At 37.0% G+C, this 21,964-nt stretch overlaps 2 protein-coding genes across 7 annotated transcripts; one reads left to right on the plus strand and one right to left on the minus strand.

Annotated features, from left to right (window-relative positions):
• Positions 1-722: 722 nt before the first annotated feature.
• Positions 723-15,155, minus strand: LOC109048821 (lysine (K)-specific demethylase 1a). 4 transcript variants are annotated; one of them, XM_042742419.1, is made up of 21 exons: positions 15,011-15,155; positions 13,811-14,095; positions 11,245-11,410; positions 11,002-11,135; positions 10,105-10,183; positions 9,860-9,952; positions 9,499-9,605; positions 9,327-9,408; positions 9,110-9,204; positions 8,615-8,632; positions 7,935-8,077; positions 7,707-7,797; positions 7,490-7,624; positions 5,501-5,574; positions 5,278-5,389; positions 4,975-5,107; positions 4,696-4,883; positions 3,214-3,328; positions 2,318-2,445; positions 1,935-2,081; positions 723-1,850 (listed from the first exon to the last, which is right to left on the minus strand). In XM_042742419.1, exons 2-21 carry the CDS (start codon positions 14,072-14,074, stop codon positions 1,662-1,664), a joined length of 2,493 nt encoding a protein of 830 aa, XP_042598353.1. In that variant the 5' UTR covers positions 14,075-14,095; positions 15,011-15,155; the 3' UTR covers positions 723-1,661. The 4 variants fall into 4 exon arrangements, with proteins under 4 accessions (XP_042598353.1, XP_042598351.1, XP_042598352.1 ...); XM_042742417.1 differs by having other exon boundaries at positions 11,233-11,410; XM_042742418.1 differs by having other exon boundaries at positions 11,245-11,413.
• Positions 15,156-15,759: 604 nt separating this feature from the next.
• On the plus strand, positions 15,760-20,330 carry tmem30b (transmembrane protein 30B). Of its 3 annotated transcripts, none has more exons than XM_042742422.1 (8): positions 15,760-15,784; positions 16,935-17,131; positions 17,462-17,569; positions 17,659-17,766; positions 17,872-17,962; positions 18,054-18,197; positions 18,288-18,494; positions 19,691-20,330. In XM_042742422.1, exons 2-8 carry the CDS (start codon positions 16,946-16,948, stop codon positions 19,873-19,875), a joined length of 1,029 nt encoding a protein of 342 aa, XP_042598356.1. In that variant the 5' UTR covers positions 15,760-15,784; positions 16,935-16,945; the 3' UTR covers positions 19,876-20,330. The 3 variants fall into 3 exon arrangements, with proteins under 3 accessions (XP_042598356.1, XP_042598355.1, XP_042598354.1); XM_042742421.1 differs by having other exon boundaries at positions 15,769-15,905; positions 19,691-20,329; XM_042742420.1 differs by having other exon boundaries at positions 15,776-15,812.
• Positions 20,331-21,964: the final 1,634 nt, after the last annotated feature.

The raw sequence follows: 21,964 nt of genomic DNA on the forward strand, positions 1-21,964 counted from the left end.
TAAAAAAAGCAAAGCAGACAGAAATGGGAAGGAAATGGGCATAACTGAAAGAAGAGGAAAAATGAGACCATGAAAAGGGACTAAAGAAGCAGGTTAAGAGAGTGTTTGACCAAAATAGTGTATTCTATATGTGGATTTCTATAGAAATTATGGATTATGCACACAAAATTTCACAAAACAATGGTAAATGGAATGCACCTCAGGGAACAGAAAGAAGTGCATTTGAGATGCTTTTTTGTGATTCAACAAAATAGTGAAAGATTTTAAAAAGAGCATACTGTGACACAACCTAGGGAATTTTTTTATCAAAAAATAAAAAATAAAAAATTGTGTAGTGGGGACTTTTTGTTGATTGGATGGAGAATGATTGGAGTTGTCCAGCATACATCGCCAGATAGAAGGCTGTCATTTACATGAAGATCCAGTTATTACATTTTGATTGAAAAATGGTAAAAAATGAAACATGCATAGATGATTCATTTACAGCAAGATCAAGAACATTCATTTAGAATTTTCATTTTACACCAACTTAAACATCAATTTGGTATGAAACTGATCTAAGGCAGCAAACTTTCGGTTGTTCACAGACAATGTGAGACGGAGCACTGAAAAATGGAAGAGAACAGGAGGTTCTCAACATCTTTTAAAGGATAATGTGAAAAATGTACATTAAACGTTTACATAAAATTATTTATAAAAGCATCACAGTGGAACACAAAGTATGCATTCATTCTGAACCAGCTCTTTATTAAGGCAAACCTGATACTGAAATGAATAAATAGAAAACATTTCACAAAGAACCATAAACTACCAGAAAGCTGGGGTATGAAGCACACTTCATATTTATTCTTACTACCAAAAAACACAAATATAAAAAAGATTGCAATGAAAATAATTAAACAAATAATAAAACTTAAGAAAAACATAAGTTGGTCAATAAAGATACAAAGCTATAACTGATATTCTATTTTAACAGAAACAGACCCTTTAGCAACACTTCATGTGCATTCCAGCTAATAAGCAATTTTTTCTATCAAAAACATTCAAGCTACAAAGTGAGGAACATAGCAAAGACATAACATTTGCTTTTGATTTTTTCTTTTTGTTATTTTTTTAATATTCTGAAAAAATAAAAAGGAATGGGTTGGGTATCAACTAATGCATTCATATCCATCTCCTATCTGGTTTTTACAATCGTAACTTTAATGCTCTGCCTTGAAACATCTGATACTTCGTGATCGAGGAATTCACGTGTTGTGTTACATGTGAATAACAGTCCCTGTTCTTAAATATACCTCAGTGGAGAACAAACCATTCCAGGTAAACTCCGAAATACCTAGGAATTCTTCTAGAACCATCCACCTGTCCTTTTAGTTGCCTTAGACGTTAGCCAGAAAAACTACAGCAGCAGAAGGTGAATGAGTGAAGGGTTGCTTTAAATCTCCAGCTCCCAGATTAGTGAATGATTTCCCTAAAGGCATGTTCTTACACGCAGACAAACTTTCCCATAAACACATACATACACACACACATTCCCAGTCTAAGGAGTCACCCGGTATCCTTATTTGACCCGCCCGCTCTTTATCTAACAAGACATTCTTTCGCTGAAAATCCCCAACTCACATTCTCTCTCTGTGCACATCATGTATGAGTTTAGATGTTTATGGGACGCTGGGGGACGGCTGTGGGTTTGGATTAGCAGTGGCTTGGCGTGGCATAGTGTACATGGCTCCCAGGAACTGATCAGCGATCCTTCCTGCCTCCCTCAGCCCACTCAGCAGAGCACCGTGGACTGTAGCGGGATAGTTTCTGATCGTGTGTTCACCCGCGAAGAACAGACGTGGAACAGGCTGCGAAACGCACACAATCAGTATGACATCTGCTTCTGCTGACAAGCATCTCAGAGGAAATGAGCAATAAGTTATGACACTCACCTGTGAGGCTCCAGGTATGGCAGGACCAGGTGTGATGGGCTGGGCCATGAGATCATAGTCATTACCAGATGAACCGGCTGCTACATACGAGTAAGACCCACGGGCCCAAGGGTCAGCACGCCAGCGACTCACCACAGTCTCCTTTGGCTGCCATGACGACAGACACAGAACACATAGTTGGTTTGTTGTCACTGGAGCAGAGCCAGATGCTCCATACCACGGGAAAGAGCCGCAGAGTCTCAGTGTGTTATATATTAGAGAACTGAATTCTTTTCATTAGATTTAGGTTGACGTTTCCTCTCACAGCTGCTATTCACACAAGCTTTTGTTGCACAGTGAAGAACTACAAATTAAGTAAGCTATTCTGGCACATCTGAGCTCACCTGAGGTACTGCGCTGCTTCCGAAGATGCCCTTGAGGATTGCCAGACAACGGCCAACAATGACATCATCACTGATATTTTCCATAATGCCTGCAGCCTCTCCTGCCATCAGAGCCAGCAGTATGGGAGCTGAGAAGACAGAAAAAGTCAAATTCAAAGTGAGCTCTGAATGACATAATTATGAAAATCAGAATTTTCTAACCAGTATTTTTATTACTGATATATGGTAAATATTGGAAACTTCATTGTTAAAGCTCCTTTCTGGCCATCTTTAAAAAAATAAAAATAATAATAATAAATAAAAAAATAAAAATAAAATATATATATATATATATATATATATATAGTCTTTAGAAAATCTCAAAATTAATCTGTTGTTTGTGTTTTAAATAATGTTGTGAGGATTAAATGTACTTACTGCATTTAGAAAACTGTTTTTTTTTTCATACATTATCATCCATAACATCAAAATAATTACAAATAAGAAAGGAAAAATAAACTAAATTAACAAACAGTGCCTCAAAGGAAGGATTATAAACTCAGCTGAGGACACTAACTACCTGAGGTCTACTCATTTACACAGGTGAACACACCCACAAAATCATGCATTTATTTATACATGTAGCAATCCCGGACGAGCCCCCAATTCTATGTTATGACCCGCTCGTTTAAAGCCGCAACATAAAAGAGGTATCAGAGAACAAAGTCTAACCAATGTAAATGGTTTTATTCAATTTAATGAATACATCAAGCCAGTAATAATGATAATCATATGTATAGGAATAGCAAAGAAAATAAAGAAATAATGAATACAACCACAACTAAATCTTCAACTCAGGGTCGTCACAATAGCCAGAAGTTTAATACTGAAGCATCCCTAAACTAAAGGATGATTACCTTTGTAGAGATTCCAGAAGAGAAACAGTTCCCCTCGACTGGCCGTGGTACTTCCCACATGTCCAAAGAGGTTAACACTGGGGTCCCAGAATACTCTATCAAAACACAACACCACCTAGGACAAGGAGAACAAAGATTAGGACAGAATGGGCCTTTTTAAATGCAGCTGACTGACATTCTTCTGTGGAACAGAAGATTTTCTTGTGCAAATTTCCTTCTTTTTTTGACTACACAATGGAAGTCAATGGGCACCAAAACTGTTTGGTTAGCAACGGTCTTCAAAATGTCTTCTGCATTCCACAAAAGACAGTAAGTCACACAGGTCTGCAATGGCATGAGGGTGAGGAAACTGACAACTTTCATTTTGGGATAAACTAACCCTTTAATTAAACCCCATTCAAACACTAGCAGTCCAATGCTGCATCAACATAATTCAAATGTATTTAATGACAAAATTTTCATTTTTGGGGTGGAGTATCCCTTTACTCACTTACCCCCATGTTGTTCCAAACCCGAAAAAGCTCTGTTCGTCTTCGGAACACAATTTAAGATATTTTTAAGATATTTTTTATAAGATATATACCTTTTATGGACCTTGACACTGTTATTTACTTGGCAGTCTATGAGACAGTCACAGGCCTCCCGGTTTTCATCCAAAATATCTTATATTGTGTTCCGAAGACGAAAGGAGCTTTTACAGGTTCGGAACGACATGGGGGTAAGTGATTAATGACAAAATTTTCATTTTGGGGTGGAGTATCCCTTTAAGTCCACTTACAAGCCTCTATAAATTACACCACCATCATAATAAAAAAAATTTTTAATCACATGCACATATTTTAGCAGATGCTTACGAAGTAAAACAACTTACAATATAATGCAAAAATGCCACTAAGAAGCACAAAGCTGCTACCAAGAGATTATTTTTGTCACTAAAATGATACAAAATGATAAAAAGAAAAAAGCACACGCAATCTTAAATGATGCTTGTTTTCAATGGAGTCAATGAAATAGTGTTTCAATGAACATTTCTGACATCCCGCTTTGTATTGCTGACAGCTGTTTCTGAAATAGCAGAACTGTGAATGAATCCGGTACCACACTGTGCCCTCTTGTGACAAAAACAGAGAAATGGAGTAGGACAATTGCATAATACTGCAGTATTTTTCTGCTGCAGCTGAACTAGGAGATGAAGTGAGGGGAGAGAGAGAGTGCAGAGGAGGAGGAGGAGGAAGAGGATGACGCATCCTGGACACTCAATATGTGAGGGGGTAAATTCATTACGTACTCCCTGAATACACACCTATATCTATCATATTAAAATGACTTGCCCTAATCAGCCCACATCTAAGCTTTACTCTGTTTTAGCCAAAGTTAATTAATTAGATATACACATAAAAAGTCCCATGCTGATACAGGCCAGCATTGTCATTACATCAACACGCTCCCGTCTGCAAAGGAATAAACAGGAATTATTCACACCTTGTTGAGGTTCCCGAAGCCCATTCTCTGGATAGCGGCCGTCTTCCATTCTGGCAGAGGAGGCACAAACTGCACGGCTGGCGGCTGCTGCTTCAGCACTCCCAAAGGAAGGGTACACAACACGGCATCACACTTATAAATGAACGTCTGGGTAGTGGAGCGGGTATTTACCGCAATCACCTCGCAACCTGAGACAGGGAGGAAATGATGGTCATAAATGTAAAGACACAAACACCAAAATATAGTCCCAAACAGCAGGAGCTGGACTGACTGACTCACCAGATGATGTGTATCGGACCTGTCTCACTGCAGTATTAAGTTTGATATCCAAACCCTCTGCAAGTGCCACTGGGACGCATGAGTATCCATTTCGCACCGTTAGGTGACTGCCCGTGAACTCAAAATCATCGTCCTACACAAACACAGAAGGAAAAGGGACAGGTTGTTTTCTTTAAATTCTGATTCGGATTTGACTGGAAATCAAACCCATGACATTTCCACATTGAGCACATTCTCTACAAATTGAGTTAAACAAACATTATTAAGACATGAAAGATGCTTTGCAAAAAAGCTACGCTGTACCTGATCCCAGTGTTTGAGCGAGAGTGTTGAAAGAGGTGTAGCGTTGGCAAACTCAAGGTTTGCAAAGTGCCAGTCAAGAATCTGTCGGTCTCTCGAAGACAGATAAACATCACTGAAATAGAGATTCAGAATGACATTACTTTGACTCCATTTGGAAGGACAGACAGGTGAGTTAATGTGACCTCAGTGGGTCTGATTACTTGCATAGGCTGTATTTGATTACCTGGGTGGGTTGGCCTCCAACTCTTGCAGTTTTTCCTCTAATTTTACCTGCATCTCCACCAGCTCATCATACTCCTGCAGCAATAGCACAGGACCACAAATCAGCACACATGTGGGTTTTTAAATGAAAGATGGTGATACCTTTACCTAGACAGCAGTGTGGCCAATAACTGACGCAGATAATAATGCATTTTAAAAAAAGCATGTGGAATAACATTGTTGGAATCAAATGCACACTATTTACAGGCCTTCCTCTCTCCCCAGCACCTGAGTGTGAGGTTTTCGAAGTGAACACTCATTGCTGAATGGCTAAGGGCAGTGGTTTCATCCCAGAGGGCAGAGTCATCCCTCTCTGAGCGGGCCAGCCGCTCACCCATCTAACCTGCACATGACTATTTAAAGAAAACCCTCCCCCTAAACCACATCACACAATTCTGAAATATCCTGCTATAGTTTCTCTGTCTGTCAGACCGTTACAGTCTGCAGGAACATGTTTTAAGTAGCATGAAGTTGACAAGCACACTCTGTGGTATTACTCTCTACACAAGGTGAAAGCATATTCACTAATTCTTGTATTTGGCAAGGATGTATAAAATTGATCAAAAGTGATAGTAAAGACATTCTTAATAAAACAAATAAATGCTGTTCTTTCAAACTTTAAATATTAAGTAGCACAATGGTTTACAATGTTGATAATAATAAATGCTTCTTGATAACTAAACCTGCATATTAGAATGATTTCTGATGGACCATGTGACACTGTAGACTGCAGTAATAGGTGTTGAAAATTTAGCTTTGCTAATATATATATATATACACACACACACACACACACACACAAGTATATATAAATAAATACACCACTAATATTAATAAATAATATCTGAAAATAGCTTAAAATTCAAAACAGTTATTTTAAATTGTAATAATATTCCAAAAAATGTTGTAGTTACAATATAAAAACATTTTGGTAACACTATTTTAAGGTGTCATTGTTAAACATTACATGTACCTTAAAATAAAGTGTAATCTTCATTTTTTGTACAAATAAGTGCAGCCTTGTTAAACATAAGAGACTTACAAACCCAAACTTCTGAACAGTAGTGCACATCATGTGAAAAATAAAAAATAAAAATAAAAAAAAAATAATTCTAAACCAAATTTATAAAACCATTTAAAATTTTGCACATCTTAAAGGCTTAACGCTATATCTACATGAGAGCCATGGACTAAAAGCATCTCAAAAATTTCAAATGAAGTAAAACCCCAGTGCAAGCGAGCAGGCATTGAAATTCATGTTTCAACCGTAAATGGTCTGAACGCCTCTAATGGGCTACAATTGAGAGTGATTATGTGAATTAACATGCTAAAATCTCACCAGTTAAGACCGTTTAAGTTAGGAATTTAACTTTCGGCTCTGTAAGTGCTAAAGGGAGTATGACCGTGTTAGACTTCGGTTTGGAAAAAGTACTAAAACAACCAAACTGAAACAGCAGGCTGAAATGGTATTATGCTCCATTACCAAGCACAGAGGTGTCTGGCATGGCTGGAAAACACTGCTGTGCAGTAAAAAGATATTAAAATTAAGCATGATGGATCCAGAGATGTTGGCAGTCGCTACCCAAGGAGACATCGTGAGAGATGCTTGGCTGCTGAATGTGCAATCAGCATAGCTGGCGAGTTAGTCAGTTTCTAGGACAACGAATGAGTTTAAGGCTTTGGACTTTTGTTTAAATTAGACTTTAGCTTTAATTTGAAAGAAAAAAAAAGGATATGATGAAAAGAACAGAAAGACAGTTTACACAAACAATTTTTTTTTTTTTTGGCCGCTAGAATGGGATTGGGAAATTAACCAAGCCAGAATTTGACTTTGTCATTGACGTGGTTCCCTATATGAGTTTCTATATGTGTAAGCGTGCACAATGTTTATATGGTCAGTGTGGGGTGAGGTCATGGGGATTCGGTCAATGTGGCGAGTTTGGTCAACAACCTTGCAAAGTGCTGTGAGGTCTCTTTGTTTGCTCTTCACCAGGAACTCAGCTGTGATGTCTCTGGGTGGTTTCACCTCACTGGCCTCTTTATACTGCTGATGCAGCTCCTTCACTTTCTCCTTAGTAGTCACCATCTGAACAAGAGCAGGCACAATTAAATTAATTTTGTGTGATGAGTAAGCTGTAACAGAGGGAGGTAGTACATGCATGTATTACCTTATTCAGAAGGTCTTTAAGCTCCTCTTGAGTCTTCACAATCTTTTTCCAGTGTTCGATCTGTTCATCTTTCACATGTTTCTCCTGCAGCCTGAACATAGAAGAGCAACGTCAATGTCATGCTATTATCTTTTCACTTTTAAATGAAAAGAACTGCTTTTACTCTGAGGCTTGATTCTCAACGCTGAGAAACAAAGTATGAAGCAAATAAACACAGAGTTCACTCACTGTATGACTACTTCCAGTGCTTGTCCCAGAGACACAGGTTTGTTGTTAAGAAAGTTGAAGTCAAGCTGGTGGCTGAGGTATGATGTCGCCTCTAACAAACGATTGAACTCTTGCTCTACCATCTCATCCTTCTCTTTAGGGACCTTCAGCAGTTACAACCATTAAATGAGCATCAATCAAAATCAAAACACTTGACATTATGGAGGATAATCTATCAACATATACATTGTCATGGTTTTTATATGTGATGTATATATCTATGTATGTGAAAAAAAAAAAAAAAATTGGAGCAATTTTATGTTTGGATATATAAAGAAACAAACTGTGTCATTTCATTAATGGAGAGCCATTTTTCCTGAGGGATTACACTGACCTTAACTGACACACAGAGCTTAATAATTCATAATTTCTGCTGTATCACTAATTAATTTAGATAATTAACTTGACGCATTTAGAGGATGAGAACGTATTATGAAAGCATGATGTCTACTATTAAAAAGGTGTTCATTTCCATCAAGTATTTCTGGTAGCAAACTGTACTGAACAGGAAGGAATTCATAAATCATAAACCTGTATTGAATATGCAGTTATCACTGGGTGTTGTCTACAAGTGTGCAAATAAATCCATTAGAACAGTTCCTCTAATTACATATGTTGTATGGTATTATAGAAATACTTACACTTGTGCAGCGCTCTCCCTGTATAACCAGGGCAATCCATCAGTTTAAGAAATGAAAATGGAATGAAAGCGAGTGAGAGATAAAAACAAAAAGGAAGGATGGGATGTAGCAAAGAGAAAATGTTCGGGGGTTAAGAGGGGGCAGAGAGTGAGAGAGAGAAAAAGGCCGTTAGATTGTTCTTTTCTCTAGTTAGAGTCTGAGTGCTTGACTTTAAACATAAGATGCCAATCAGAAGAGAATGGGAGGAGCACTGACTTTTAATGTTTGATAAACAATTTTAACTAGTCAAAAAAAAAAAATCTTAGGGATGCCATACATCAAATTTCGACAGTTTTCACATTATATCCCTATTTCTATAATTACTTTTACTCTTATTATATTACTTCACACTTATATTTCTACCTAAGATCATAATATTAACGTATATGTCATATCATAATAATGCTTGAACCCTAATATTTTGTGTGTTTATTTTTATGTTTCAAAAGCACTCACAGCTTGTCCATTGGCCTCATAGAGCGGACACTTCTGTTTGATCTTGGCCAGCTCCATGTTGACCTGTTTGCTGACTACAGCCATAGGGTTTCCACCTAAAAGAGATGTGCATTTCCATTTCAAATTGTTGCAAAACGTCAAAGATATCTGCATGAACATATGACTCTTTTCCATGATCAACAGTGCCACCTCCTGGAGAGTATATGATCATTCTTACCCAATCCAGTCACCACCATGGCACCCAAATCAGCTACATAGTTCCCTTTCCTGAATGTAGCCACTCGCCCTCCTACTCGATCCTACCAAGAACAATTACGTTTTGTAAAATAAAAAACTTGTCTCAGCTCTCAGTGTAAAATGCTGTAGAGTTCAAAGCAGTATCTACTTACTCTTGCTTCCAGAACGGTCACATCCATCCCAAAACTCTGCAGTTGTTTTGCTGCTGCCAGCCCTGACACACCACCTCCAATCACTATGACTTTTCCAGTTTTCTTTGCTACAAGAACATAAGAGAGTATAATTAAAACAACACTTGAGAACAGAGTGCTTTCTGTGTTGTGGTTTGTTACCCTGTCAGTCTTTGCATTAGTACCATTTGTCTGTTTAAATGCCTGCTGCAAACAAGCTGTCATTGTTTTCTAAACCAGGCAAATTAAATATGATTGTGGAAAAGCCTTGTACTGTTGTCATTGTTTGTTTGGCCATTATTATCTGTAGATCTGCTCTGTTGTAACATCGAGTCTCAATTACTTGGCAGAGGCTTTACTCTCTTGTAGACACCAAAGTTGATGAACCCGTGTCTCTCCAGGTAGCTGTGTATCCGATGCACCAGGACAGCATCACCTGCAGACAAGAACCAAAGACTAATTAAAAAGATACACATAAATGTTAAAACACACACAATATAGTCTACATATTTGATGAAGTGTAATAACATCAGAATTCTCAGAGAAAGGATTTTGGAATCAGAGTAATGTCAGGTGAAATAGACTCACTGTTGTATGGAGCTTCTAGCTGCTGCACAGTGGCCTCAAAGGTCAGCTGGATTTTGGGGTTGTCCAACCATAGTTGAAGCTGCACATTCAGAAAAAAAAAAAGAAAAAAAAAAACAACCTTTTCACAACTGACTGGAAAACACATGATTCTTGTTGTTTCTGAAATGCTTATGCTGCATCAACTTTGAATATAAACTACATTATCATTTCAAAGTTTGGGAAAAAAAAAAAGTGTCTTATGTTCACCAAGGCCGCTTTGTTTTGTTTGATCAAAAATACCGTAAAAACACACATTACAATTTAAAACTAGGGCTGTCCGATTAATCGAAATCAACATAAAATCACGATTTGAGCGTGCACGATTTCTAAATCGTTTTATAGCACGATTTTCCATGGCCCCGACCTCCCGCAGTATGCTATCCAATCCAGTCAGAATGCAGCGCACCTAAATGGAGCGCGAGAACAGAACAGACTTGGCATATGCCTACGTAACTCCAGGTTCACACACTGTCTGTGATGCGTATTTTTTCCGAGCCCATGTTAACGGATCAGAGCGTTCACACTGCATGCGGAAAAAGATGCTAAAGGTGTGAACAGAAAAGGTTAGAAATAGAAAGGTGCGAAAATAATTAATATCTATATGAGCATAGAGAGAGTTGTGAGTTGTGAGGAGACACGTTTTAAGTGTGTGCACTCTCTCCGGGCGAGAACAGCGTGTAGCTGAGCACGAGCAAAAAACTTATTGACCTCAAACTTTAGAACAGTGTATTATTAGTCAATAGGACTTCTAGAAGAGTTTCTGTTTCTATTGTCTATTGGCTCCTGCTTTTCAGCTTTAAAAAACTAAGTTCAGATGCTTTAATTATCATGAAATTATGTCTCCAGCTGTGAACTCACCGTTCGGTTTCGAATGTACAAGAACACTTTCTGAGTATGCTGTGGTCCACCAATAATGTCAGGGAAGCATGCAGCTTCCTGTGATGTCATACGGTCATGTGGGAGTCGGCTCTGGAAGGCGGCCCCCTCAACACCTGAAAAGTCACAACATTAATGACGGAAAGCATTCTGAAATATTTTAAAATGTTTTAAAAATGATGTAAAAAGGTGCAAAATTTATATTAATCCAACCTCTTTCCATACCTGATGGTTCCTCAGGTTCACTGTCATTCTCCTCCTCTATTGGTGGGGCTGGTGGAGGAATCACCTGCTTCCTTTCTTTCTCAGCTTTAGCGTTCCTTTCTTCCTCCGAATAATACTCATCCTCCGACAGATTAGCGAGACTCTCGTCCATCTCCCTGTACTCCACCTGCAGCAGGAGGCACAATAAAAGCTTCATTAAAACCTAGTTCTGCTTCCCCTGGGATGAAACATGAAAATTATTCCCTACTCAGACATAACATCACAATTGTTTTGTGTGTGTGTGTGTGTGTGTAGTAATGCAGTGTTTCCCATACACTGGTCAAAACTGACCGCCACAAATAGATTTTCCAAAAGGCTTTGACTTTGTTGAATAAACATGAGCACTGCACGTTTCAAAATCGAAACCCGGTGCAGGTGTTTTTATATCACTGCTATCTTCAGAAAATCCTTGATGTCTTTTTCATTTCATTCTTGCATGTAATGCCTGACAAAGCAGTGTTTGTGAGCTGAGCTGCTTTGTGTACAGCCGTTACCGGGGAAACCTCTATCTCTCCCCCTCTACAAGCGCCTCCTGCTGGCAGAGAATGAATTTGCATATATATGCCACCACAAATAGAGAGTAAGTCTGTGGGAACACTGTAATGGTCTACCCTAGGGCTGTGCGATTAATCGAAATTGAATCGAAATCGCAATTTAAGCCTGCGATGTGGACGCGATAGTACTCTTCCAGAGCATATGCATGACTGCCAGCCTTGAGTGGCAGTCTTAAGGCCCGTTCACACCAAGAACGATAACTATAAAGATAACGATATTAGTGTCCACACTAGTGAACGATATCGTCTGTTTATTCTAAGCGCACGCACCTCTTTATATCAAAATTCACGAGCTCGTTACAGCAGGATGGATTCTGATTGGCTGTCAATTTTTTATCGTTCATCAGCTGGAAAAAAATCATTTTGAAAGTGATCCCAACGATATTGTTTTTCTTTGTCTTTATCGTTATAGTTGTGGTGTGGACTCTGCTGTCCTTTAATACTGACAACGATTTTTAGAACTATATCTTTATCGTTATCTTTATAGTTATCGTCGTTGGTGTGAACGGGCCTTTACTAACCAATAGAGTGAGCGCACCTCCGTTCTCTCCAATCAGCTCTGCTCTAGCCAACTGTGTAAACGCCCACCATTAAAAAAAAAAAAAAAAAGTGCGATTATGGCGTCTACAGCGTCAGATCAATAGTTAGGCAAATTAAAACTAAAGAAAAACGTTATGTAACTTAAGCTTCGAAACACAGACAACAAACAAAAAAGGTAATTTGCAATAGCTGCATCACAATGCATATGAAGAGCATCCCTTATTGCATGTTTGCTATTCCGAATTCAGAAGACCGCACACACAGCCTAACTTGTCGCTCAGGCTGGACAAGGCATCACAATATGTTAAGTCTCTGAATGCTTCTTATACTAGCTCCTCTCTTCCCCACGCGGTGCGAATCCCGCGTCACGGACGAGCCGTTCACACTTGCCGCACCCACGCTCGAGCCGTAGTTCACTGACAAGCTACGCTATATCGTGTTCATAATCGAATGCGATTCATCCCAATTATGAACAGAATATTGCGTAGCTTGTCAGTGAACTACGGCTCTGTGTATTAACTGCCGCTCCCGTTTGAAAACAGGTGACAGACATTTACCGCTAATCACGGAACCGGCTTTACTGATGAGACACGCATGACAAATGCATGCGATTAATCGTGCAGCCCTAATCTCTAGTGTATATATATATATATATATATATATATATATATATATATATATATAAGAGAGGGAGTATATAGATATAGAGAGAGAGAGAGAGAGAGAGAGAGAGGGAGGGAGGGAGGGAGGGAGAGAGAGAGAGGGAGGGAGAGAGAGAGAGAGAACCCCTCCCAAAATACAACTAAAAATTGAATGGATTTCAGGGTTATAATTGGAATTGTATTGGTTTTAATGTAAACTATAGTGGTGTCTATTCAATGGATTCTATTGGTGGGATGTAATATGGCAGATGGCAACCAATAGAACAGCAGTAATTCCTATTGGAATAATGCTAAAAACAAAAAGGAATTTTGTAATGGTTTAATGGAAACTTTTTTTTTTTTAAGGCAGGGTAATGATAATCATACTGTGCTGCACATTATTGACAATATTGAGCTGAAGCTTGACTTTGCAAATCAAATCGCAATCGCAATACCTGTCAAACAAATTGCAATTAGATATTTTCCCTATATCACACAGCCCTAGTCTACCCAGTTTTTACTTTTATGTTAGATGTTTTTTTATATATATATATATATATATATATATATATATATATATATATATATATATATATATATATATAAAATTACTATATAGTATGTATTTAGATTAATAATTAGAATGATTTAAAGTTTCAGAGCAATAAAAATTAACATATTATTTAGTGCCAATAAATTATTTCATGAGTCTCAGTTCGACTTGGCTAAATTTATATGTCTGGCTCAATTATCCCTGTTCAAAGAACAGAAAAAGTTAATATAGATGTTTACCTTTGCTCTTTTACGGCGACTGGTCCTGCGTCCTTCTGCAGAGTCTTGATCAACCCCTCCTGGTCCAGGAGGGTGCGAGAGAGGAGGTCCACCTGGCTCTCCACTTGGAGAGGCTCTCTCTTTCTTTTTCACATCTGCTAAACCTGGGCCAGAAGGACCGGCTGGACCAGCCTGAGGAGCAGAAAGGGTTTCAGGAGCATGGTCTCCGCCGTTACCCCCTGAGGAAGAGGAGGAACCTGGGTCTGACTTCTTACTGGACAGCATTACAGATGAAAGAAGCCTCTCCTAAAATGAAGAAACAAGAGCTGAATGTAGGTGTACAAACAAAAGGTGACCAGAACATAGACAATACAACATGCTCGCTATATATACACATCTACATAAATATTAATAATGAACATCTCAGATTCCTTCCACAGTTTGGTCTTAAACCTATCATAATGAATGCACTGTTTTCTATCACAGAGCACATGAACCAATGGCTGAGAATGAATAAAACAACATGAGGTCTGGAGAAGTTTAACGTCGCACTTGTGCACCTGCTCTGAACGAACAGGCATTGCTGGAAAGACACAAGCTTTCCGGGTATGAGAGGATATTAGAGACGAGAGAAAATATATTACTTTTCACTTTACAGCTTGCTTAATTTACGATATTTTGACATATTTATCTGCTCAACAGACCGTCAAAACACCGTTATCACATGATCACAAATTCGGCAGTACTGAGCCTATTTAAAACTGTGTATTTCAGGCAGACTGAATCTTTTAATCAGACACCAACGCAATAAATAACCGGCTTGAAAACAATTTTAACAAGTTTAGCTTTGTTAATGGAGCTAACATTAGCAGATAAACACTATGCCGCACATATTTAGGATCACAGCACCAAATCGCAGCTTTAAATGTGGGCTAACCTGTTAAATAATGTATTTTTACAAACGTTTACAAATATGTTGAAATTATGAAGAAATAAGAAAATAACTGGTGCGCTCATGCACTGGTTAGCTAATATGCTATTGCTAGCGACACGAGCCGTTTTCTCTCTGCTTATCAAACTCCAGGAAAACCGCGATTCTTCATTATAGTTTATTCATTCACTAATTCAATTATGACATTAAGTATTACACATTTATAAATTGTATGCATTAGTCTCATTTGCCGTCTTCTGCTGTGTTTATAGAATATTATTCATATTTACCTCCTCGCGGCTATGGGGAGTCTAGCACAAAGAAACAGACGCCTGTCCCTACCGGAATCGTTCAACCAATCCGAGTAGACGACGAGGGTACCGAAGGCGGGATCTAAATTGCTCAGTGTTGTAATTGTGTATAAGAGCGATCGATCAAACGTTTCAAGTCAGGTTCATTTTATGCAAATTTGGGATGCAAAGTTCACCTGTATGCAAAATTCATGTCTTAAATCAATGACATGAAAGGTACCATGCCTTTAATTGACTTGTGCTGAATCAGGGGCTCCCAGGACCCACTGGAGGACCTCGGTAAATTTGTCTTGAAGTTATTTACAATAAAGTGTATTTACATGACTCGATAATTAAAATGATAAATATCTGCTAAACAATATATAAGCGCAACATGGACGTCATAATTACTCTGTAGAAAACTCTGACAACGTTTTAAGCTGTAAATAGTAAAAATGATTCTGTTTCTTTTTTAGTTAAATGAATGTTAAGTTATATTAATTTAAATTACATCAATAAATATGAGATTTAGCTAATGAATAACAAGGTTTAAGACTTATAAACAATATATATATATATATATATATATATATATATATATATATATATATATATATATATATATATATATATATATATATATATATATATATATATATATATATATATATGTTTTTCTATAATAAACCATCATAACAAGTGAGGTATGTGACGTAAGCGCGGTGGGAGGTGCGACCGCAAAGCGGAAAGGCTGATATAGGTGCGGCGGGACAGGTAAAACAAGTACGGAAACGGTGTGAAGGTGTTTGCTGTCGATGTACAAATGTTATCGATTTTATAAAGCAGGCACATATAATACCTACCCCAAATTGAGCGCGCGGATCTTTTTCTAAAGGTGAGTTTTGATATGACGCTTTAAAGTTTCTACTCTCAGAGTAAGTGATCAAGATTCATGAAGCACGGTTCTGTATTCCTGCGACGCCACACGTTGTTGTTGTAGTGCAAACATCCTTTTTTGTCTTTATCATGTTAGCCAAACTTTTGAACTGTTTTTATTACTATGGCTGGAGAGTTAATAGATTTTTGAGGGTCCAGTAATATTAATTTAATTAGTTTAGGTCAAATTATTAAATGTATCAAGATTATTGATTTGTTTTCATTGTACAGTTAATAGTTATTGTCAGTAGACATGCAGCACAGAATATTTGTCATCTTAAGTAATCTTCACCACATCTCAAAATAATGTAGTAATCATGCATTTAATAATATTCAGTATGTATGTGTGTATATATGTATGTATGTATGTGTGTGTGTATAATATGTTTGCTTTTTGTTTTCATCACACATCACGTGTCATATTTTATCTCAAGCATGCTGTTAACTGTTATTGTTCTGTGGGGTGGAAATATTATTTTAGTATTGAAACTAAAAGTATTAAAGTATTAAAAAAGTAGTATTGAAACTAACTAGTATTGGAGTCTTTTTTTTTCTTTTAATGTATATAAATAATTTTCACGCAATAAATATTAAAATGGTTTATGGTAGTAGTCAATGGTTAACATTAATTTATCTTTTTATGATGAATTTTCATATTTTAAGATTCAAGATATCGGGACAAAGCTAAAATAAAATCTATACATAAAAAGTTATTTGAAAAGTCATCAATGGTGAAAGCATAGTAAAAGAGTTTCTAATACATCTTTAAATAACCTTCATATTACAAAAAGGTAAAGGGTAAATTCTGTTCTTTTTAATAAAATATAAACCCCTGGGGTATAAAAGTTCTCAAATTTGAAGAAAGATCCAGTGTCTGATGTATTGTTTGTTGCATTGCACTCTGATCTCTCTTCCTTTGGATTTTTTAGTATTGTTTATTTTATCTATGAAATTGAGGTGCACACAGTAAGCTTGTCCTTTCTTTCAGAGGACATCAGGATGAAGAACGAGGGAGAGGCGAGTGAACAGCCTGACAACACAGCATTCACTCAGCAACAGCTCCCAGCATGGCAGCCCATACTCTCCGCTGGCATCGTCATTCCTGGCTTTCTAATTATTGGTTTGGCTTTCCTAGGCATCGGAATTGGCCTCTTTTTGACCTCTCAGACCATCCAAGTGCTGGAGGTAAGTGTTTACTGTGGGACAACAACAGAAAAAAAACTTCACTGGGTGGATGACATGGCATTTTGCAGTAGAGTTTGTTCATCCTTTGGTTAAGTAGCATATCTAATAGTTTAAACAGATGTACTGAGGTCAGATATTGCTTTTTTGTTAAAGGATAGACAACACTATTTAAACATTCAAGTCTTAGAGTTTTGCAGTTAATGAACCCCTGACTCCACATCACTGCCTAGTAGTTGAGTTAGTTTGGAGGTGTTGACATACCGTGGTGTTTTGTGCAAGGTGCGAGACATTAATTAAACATTAATGCTCTCTTTTCTCACCATGTCACAGATGGATTACACAGGCGTTGAGAAGGATTCACCCTGTTTCCAGTGTACAATCCAAAGTGTCCAAAACTGCACCTGTGAAGTAACATTCTCCCTTAGCGCATTGTTTACGGTAAAGTCTTTGAGTTTAACTCTGTTTTGAAGCCTGATATTTCTGCCTCAATGTTAGAAAGTGACTAATATTGTCTGTGGTGCTTACAGGGCCCTGTCTTCTTTTATTATGGCCTGTCCAATTACTTCCAGAACTTCAGAAAATATGGTGTGTCAAAAGACTATTATCAGCTCACTGGCGATACACAATATTTCAAGGTTTGCGTCTGGCATGAAAGATCTTTTAAATGTTGTTTCAACTTTTGGATCTTTAATTTTATGTATTGAATCCCACTTTCTTTTTATTTTCTTCTGACTTTTTAGAGTCCACGAGATGTTTGCTTTCCATATTCGCATGACTCCAAAAATAACCCCATTGTCCCTTGTGGAGCTATAGCGAATAGCATGTTCAATGGTATCATTTCAGATTTGTAGATTCACTTTATGTGTGTATGTATTAAGCTCTGAAATGGATTACTAATAATTTATGTGTGTCTTGTGCAAAGACACATTTGAGCTCTACCAGATAATCAATGGGACCAAGAAGAAGGTTCCATTAGATGGTAAAGGAATCTCCTGGTGGACTGATTTCAACATAAAGTACAGGAACCCTTCATCTGTGAATGGCTCTTTTGCAAGCGCGTTTGATGGTAATTTGCCTAAAGGGTGTAATGTTATAGTAGCTGCAGGATTTGAGACTTGGACTAGAACTTACATTCTTTCTGAATGCTGATTAACAGGTACAGTGAAGCCCATAAACTGGCCTAAGGCAGCATATGAGCTGGACCTCACAGACCCAAACAACAACGGTTTCCTAAACCAGGACTTTCTAGTGTGGATGAGGAGAGCGGCACTTCCTCAGTTCAGGAAGCTGTACCGGCGAATCACAGAGGGTGATTATGCTGGGGGGCTCCCTGCTGGAAACTACTCTCTGACAGTCCATTACAGTATCCTTCTCATGAAAGTCAAAACTCACTCAAGGCAGGGATTAATAATAGGATTTTCATGTTTTATTCATTTGATCAAGTTCTGAAGTTTGTAGGACTTAAAGCCTCAGTCTCAAGACTGCATATGGCGTCAGTCCTGTTTCACAGATGTCTTTTGACCATGTTTGCCTGTGATCCAGGCAAAAAGGTTTTAAAGATTAGGTGTGGCTTTTAGCTGGTCCAGAGCAGAATGCAGAAGCAACAAACAGAGGGTTTTGAATATGTAAACTGATGAAAAGGCATGACAGTCAAAAGAGTAGATGAAATTTGCCTTAAAGGTGCACTTTTGTAAATTTTCCCCCTTTATACACAAGTTTTTACACAAAAGGAAATTAAATGTACACTACCTTGAAAAATTTTAGGGTTTGTAGGATTCTTTAAAAATGTTTTTAAGAGTAGTTTCTTATGCTTACCAAGGCAATTATTTGATACAAAAAATACAGTAAAAATAGTAATTGTGAAATATTATTGCAATATAAAGTAACTCTTTTCTATGTTAATATATTTTAAAATGTAATGTATTTCTGTAATGGCAAATGTCTTTTCAGCAGCCATTTCTCCAGTCTTCTGTTTCACATGATCCTTCAGAAATCATTCTGATATGCTGATTTGGTGCAAGATGTCTTATCATTGTAGAAAACAGTTGAGCAGCTTAATATTTTTATGATCTATTTTTTTTTCTCCAAGATTCTTTGATTAATTTCAAAAAACAAAAGTTCAAAAGAGCAGGTTTTTTTAAATGTCTTTTGTAACATTTTTACTACCACTTTTGATCAATTTAATTCATCCTTGCTGAGTAAAGTATTTATTTCTTTAAAAAGGGACCATGCACATGACCAGCTGAAGTCTTGCCTTATCTTTTTAACCCTCCTGTAATTGTCATTTTTGAATGTGGAATCAATTATTTATGGCTGATAATGAATAGAGGATTTCTACAGTGGTATTGGTGACCGAAAACTTATTTTTTCAGGTGTCAGTATCCAGTGTTCAAAATGACTGCCTGCGCAACGTAAACACACCACTTAGTTCACCTTTAAGGCAAAGTTCTCAGAAGCACTTGTTGTCTCAGAAAAATGCACTTTTTTTAAACATACAGTAGAAATGTTCATATGCAGCATGAATGAACCATGTTTGTTCCTTAACTACATCATTTCCAGACTACCCAGTACTGAGTTTTGATGGACGTAAGAAGTTGGTCTTCAGCAACGTGTCTTGGATGGGAGGGAAGAACGACTTCTTGGGCATTGCTTATTTAGTAGTTGGCTCCTTGTGTGTGGTCATGTCAGTGGTTATGCTAATAGTTTATGCCAAATTCAAATTCTCAGATGATGATGATGCATGATGATGCAAGGCAGCTGTGCTTATAAAGACCACCTCGTACATGCATCTTAAAAACAAGAAAGAAAAGAAATAAGCAGTTCATTAAGATGGAGCTAAATGTTGTTTTCAGACAAAAACATTGTTGTCTATATCAATCATTTTTCATTCACATGCTAGAAAGTTTTCAGGTCATTTATTTATTTTAAACCAGGAATTATTTGTTAACTAAAAGAACACAGGATATGACAGGATATGCTTTAGGCTTAAGGAAAAAAACTAATATTAAGCTTATTCTAAGAGTTTGTTCAAATGTCTTAGAATCTGAAGAGCATTCAGGGAATGTTACAGGATTCTTTTATTCTATTTTGACTGTCTCAGGTATAAAATGTGGATTAGCAGTTACTTTTAGTTTCTGGAAAATACAGATAAAACAAAGCTAATAATGATTTTTAAATTTGCTTACAACTTAGATTTATTGAAATGTTTAACAGATATATGGACAGAGACAGTCTCAGGTGCCATATCTACCTGTCAGGTGCATAGCTTGTTTAAAGCTTTGTGTATGTTTAGTTTAATATATTGAGAATTAAAATGTATTTCTGCTTGTATATTTTCTGTAATAAACTTAAAATGCTGTTTCATAATATTAAAGCAGTGTTTTTGTTGAGAGCTTTTGTTTCAAGCATGAAAGATTTTATTACCAAGCAAGGGAAGTGGTGTGCTTTTTTACAGTGCCATTTGTGCTGGGCAAGTTAAATGTAAGTGAAGGGCGAATCTTGACTTTGTTTGCACGCATGGGTGATATTGATCCCTGTTAGTGAAGCAGATCTTATTTGGGAGCAGCATTCTGTGCAGAGTTTAGCTCTAATTCTGCATTCTGGTTCAGTGTCTTTTGAAGTAAAATGTTTGAAGAGTGGGGATAGAACTGTATTCAGATTAAATCTGCTTATAAATATTGCTTTGTTTATATTTTAAAATTTACAACTTTTGATTGTCTGGACTGGACCTGATTTTTAATGTAACTTAAAATAATAATAAAAAAGGCTATTGTTTGCACATGGGTTTGGCAAGTAAAGATGACATAAGATTTGTGAGAAATCTAAAAAAAGCATTAGTGAATTACTGAAACCCATCACCTTATACATCATTTAACATTAGTCTGCTTCGGAAAGAACCTACACTATACACTGTCCCCAAAAAAAGTTTGAGGCTGGTAATCGGTTAATGAATTTTAACTCTCTTATGCTCACCACTGCTTTATTTACTTGATCAAAAATACAGTAAAATTTTTTATTGTAAAATATTACATTTAAGGCTAATGAAATTTCAGCTGTCACATGATCCTTCATTATCATGCTAATATGCTGGTGCTTGAGAAACATTTCTTATTATTATCAGTGTTGAAAACATTTGTGCTTAATATTTTTGTGGAAACCATGATTAAGTTTTTTTCTGGATTGTTTGTAGCAGATTGCCTCTACTTTGTTAGTCACTTTGGATAAAAGCATCTGCTAAGTGACAATAGAATATTCAAACAAACTGTATTTATTTGAAATAGAAATGTTTTGTACCTTTCTAAATTTCTTTACTGCATCACTTGATCAATTTAAAGCATCTTTTCTGAATAAAAGTATTATAATTTCTTTTTAAAAAAATATTGCTGACCCCAAACCTTGGAACAGTATTTTATAGCATGAGAACTGTAAATGCATTTAGATTAATAGCTGCTAAACAATAAAGCAAATTAAATGATGTGCAATGAAATTCGTAACATTGCTGTATGTGCACTAGGTGGCATGGTTGGGTCAAGGTTATGTGTTAGTACACATGCTGCAAAGATAGGCTACACTACTTCCATCTCTTACTTTTATACTTTTTCAAAACTTGTAACTGTGGTTTCAATATCCTATCTTAACTAACTGGCCATTTTACCCCATAGGATGGCTTTATTATTAAAGCTAGTGTAAGCTATATATTCAAATCCCTTTATTTCAATTTTTAACCTCAGTAGAAGGATTTGAAAGCCTCACTTTGCTCGGTTGTTAGGTTTGTGAGGTGCAGTAGGATGTGGATGTGTTGAGTGTGAGAGTGCCTGTATCGTGGCGGTTCTC

The sequence above is a fragment of the Cyprinus carpio genome, chromosome B17 (assembly GCF_018340385.1).
Source record: "Cyprinus carpio isolate SPL01 chromosome B17, ASM1834038v1, whole genome shotgun sequence".
In the NCBI taxonomy this organism is placed as follows: domain Eukaryota; kingdom Metazoa; phylum Chordata; class Actinopteri; order Cypriniformes; family Cyprinidae; genus Cyprinus; species Cyprinus carpio.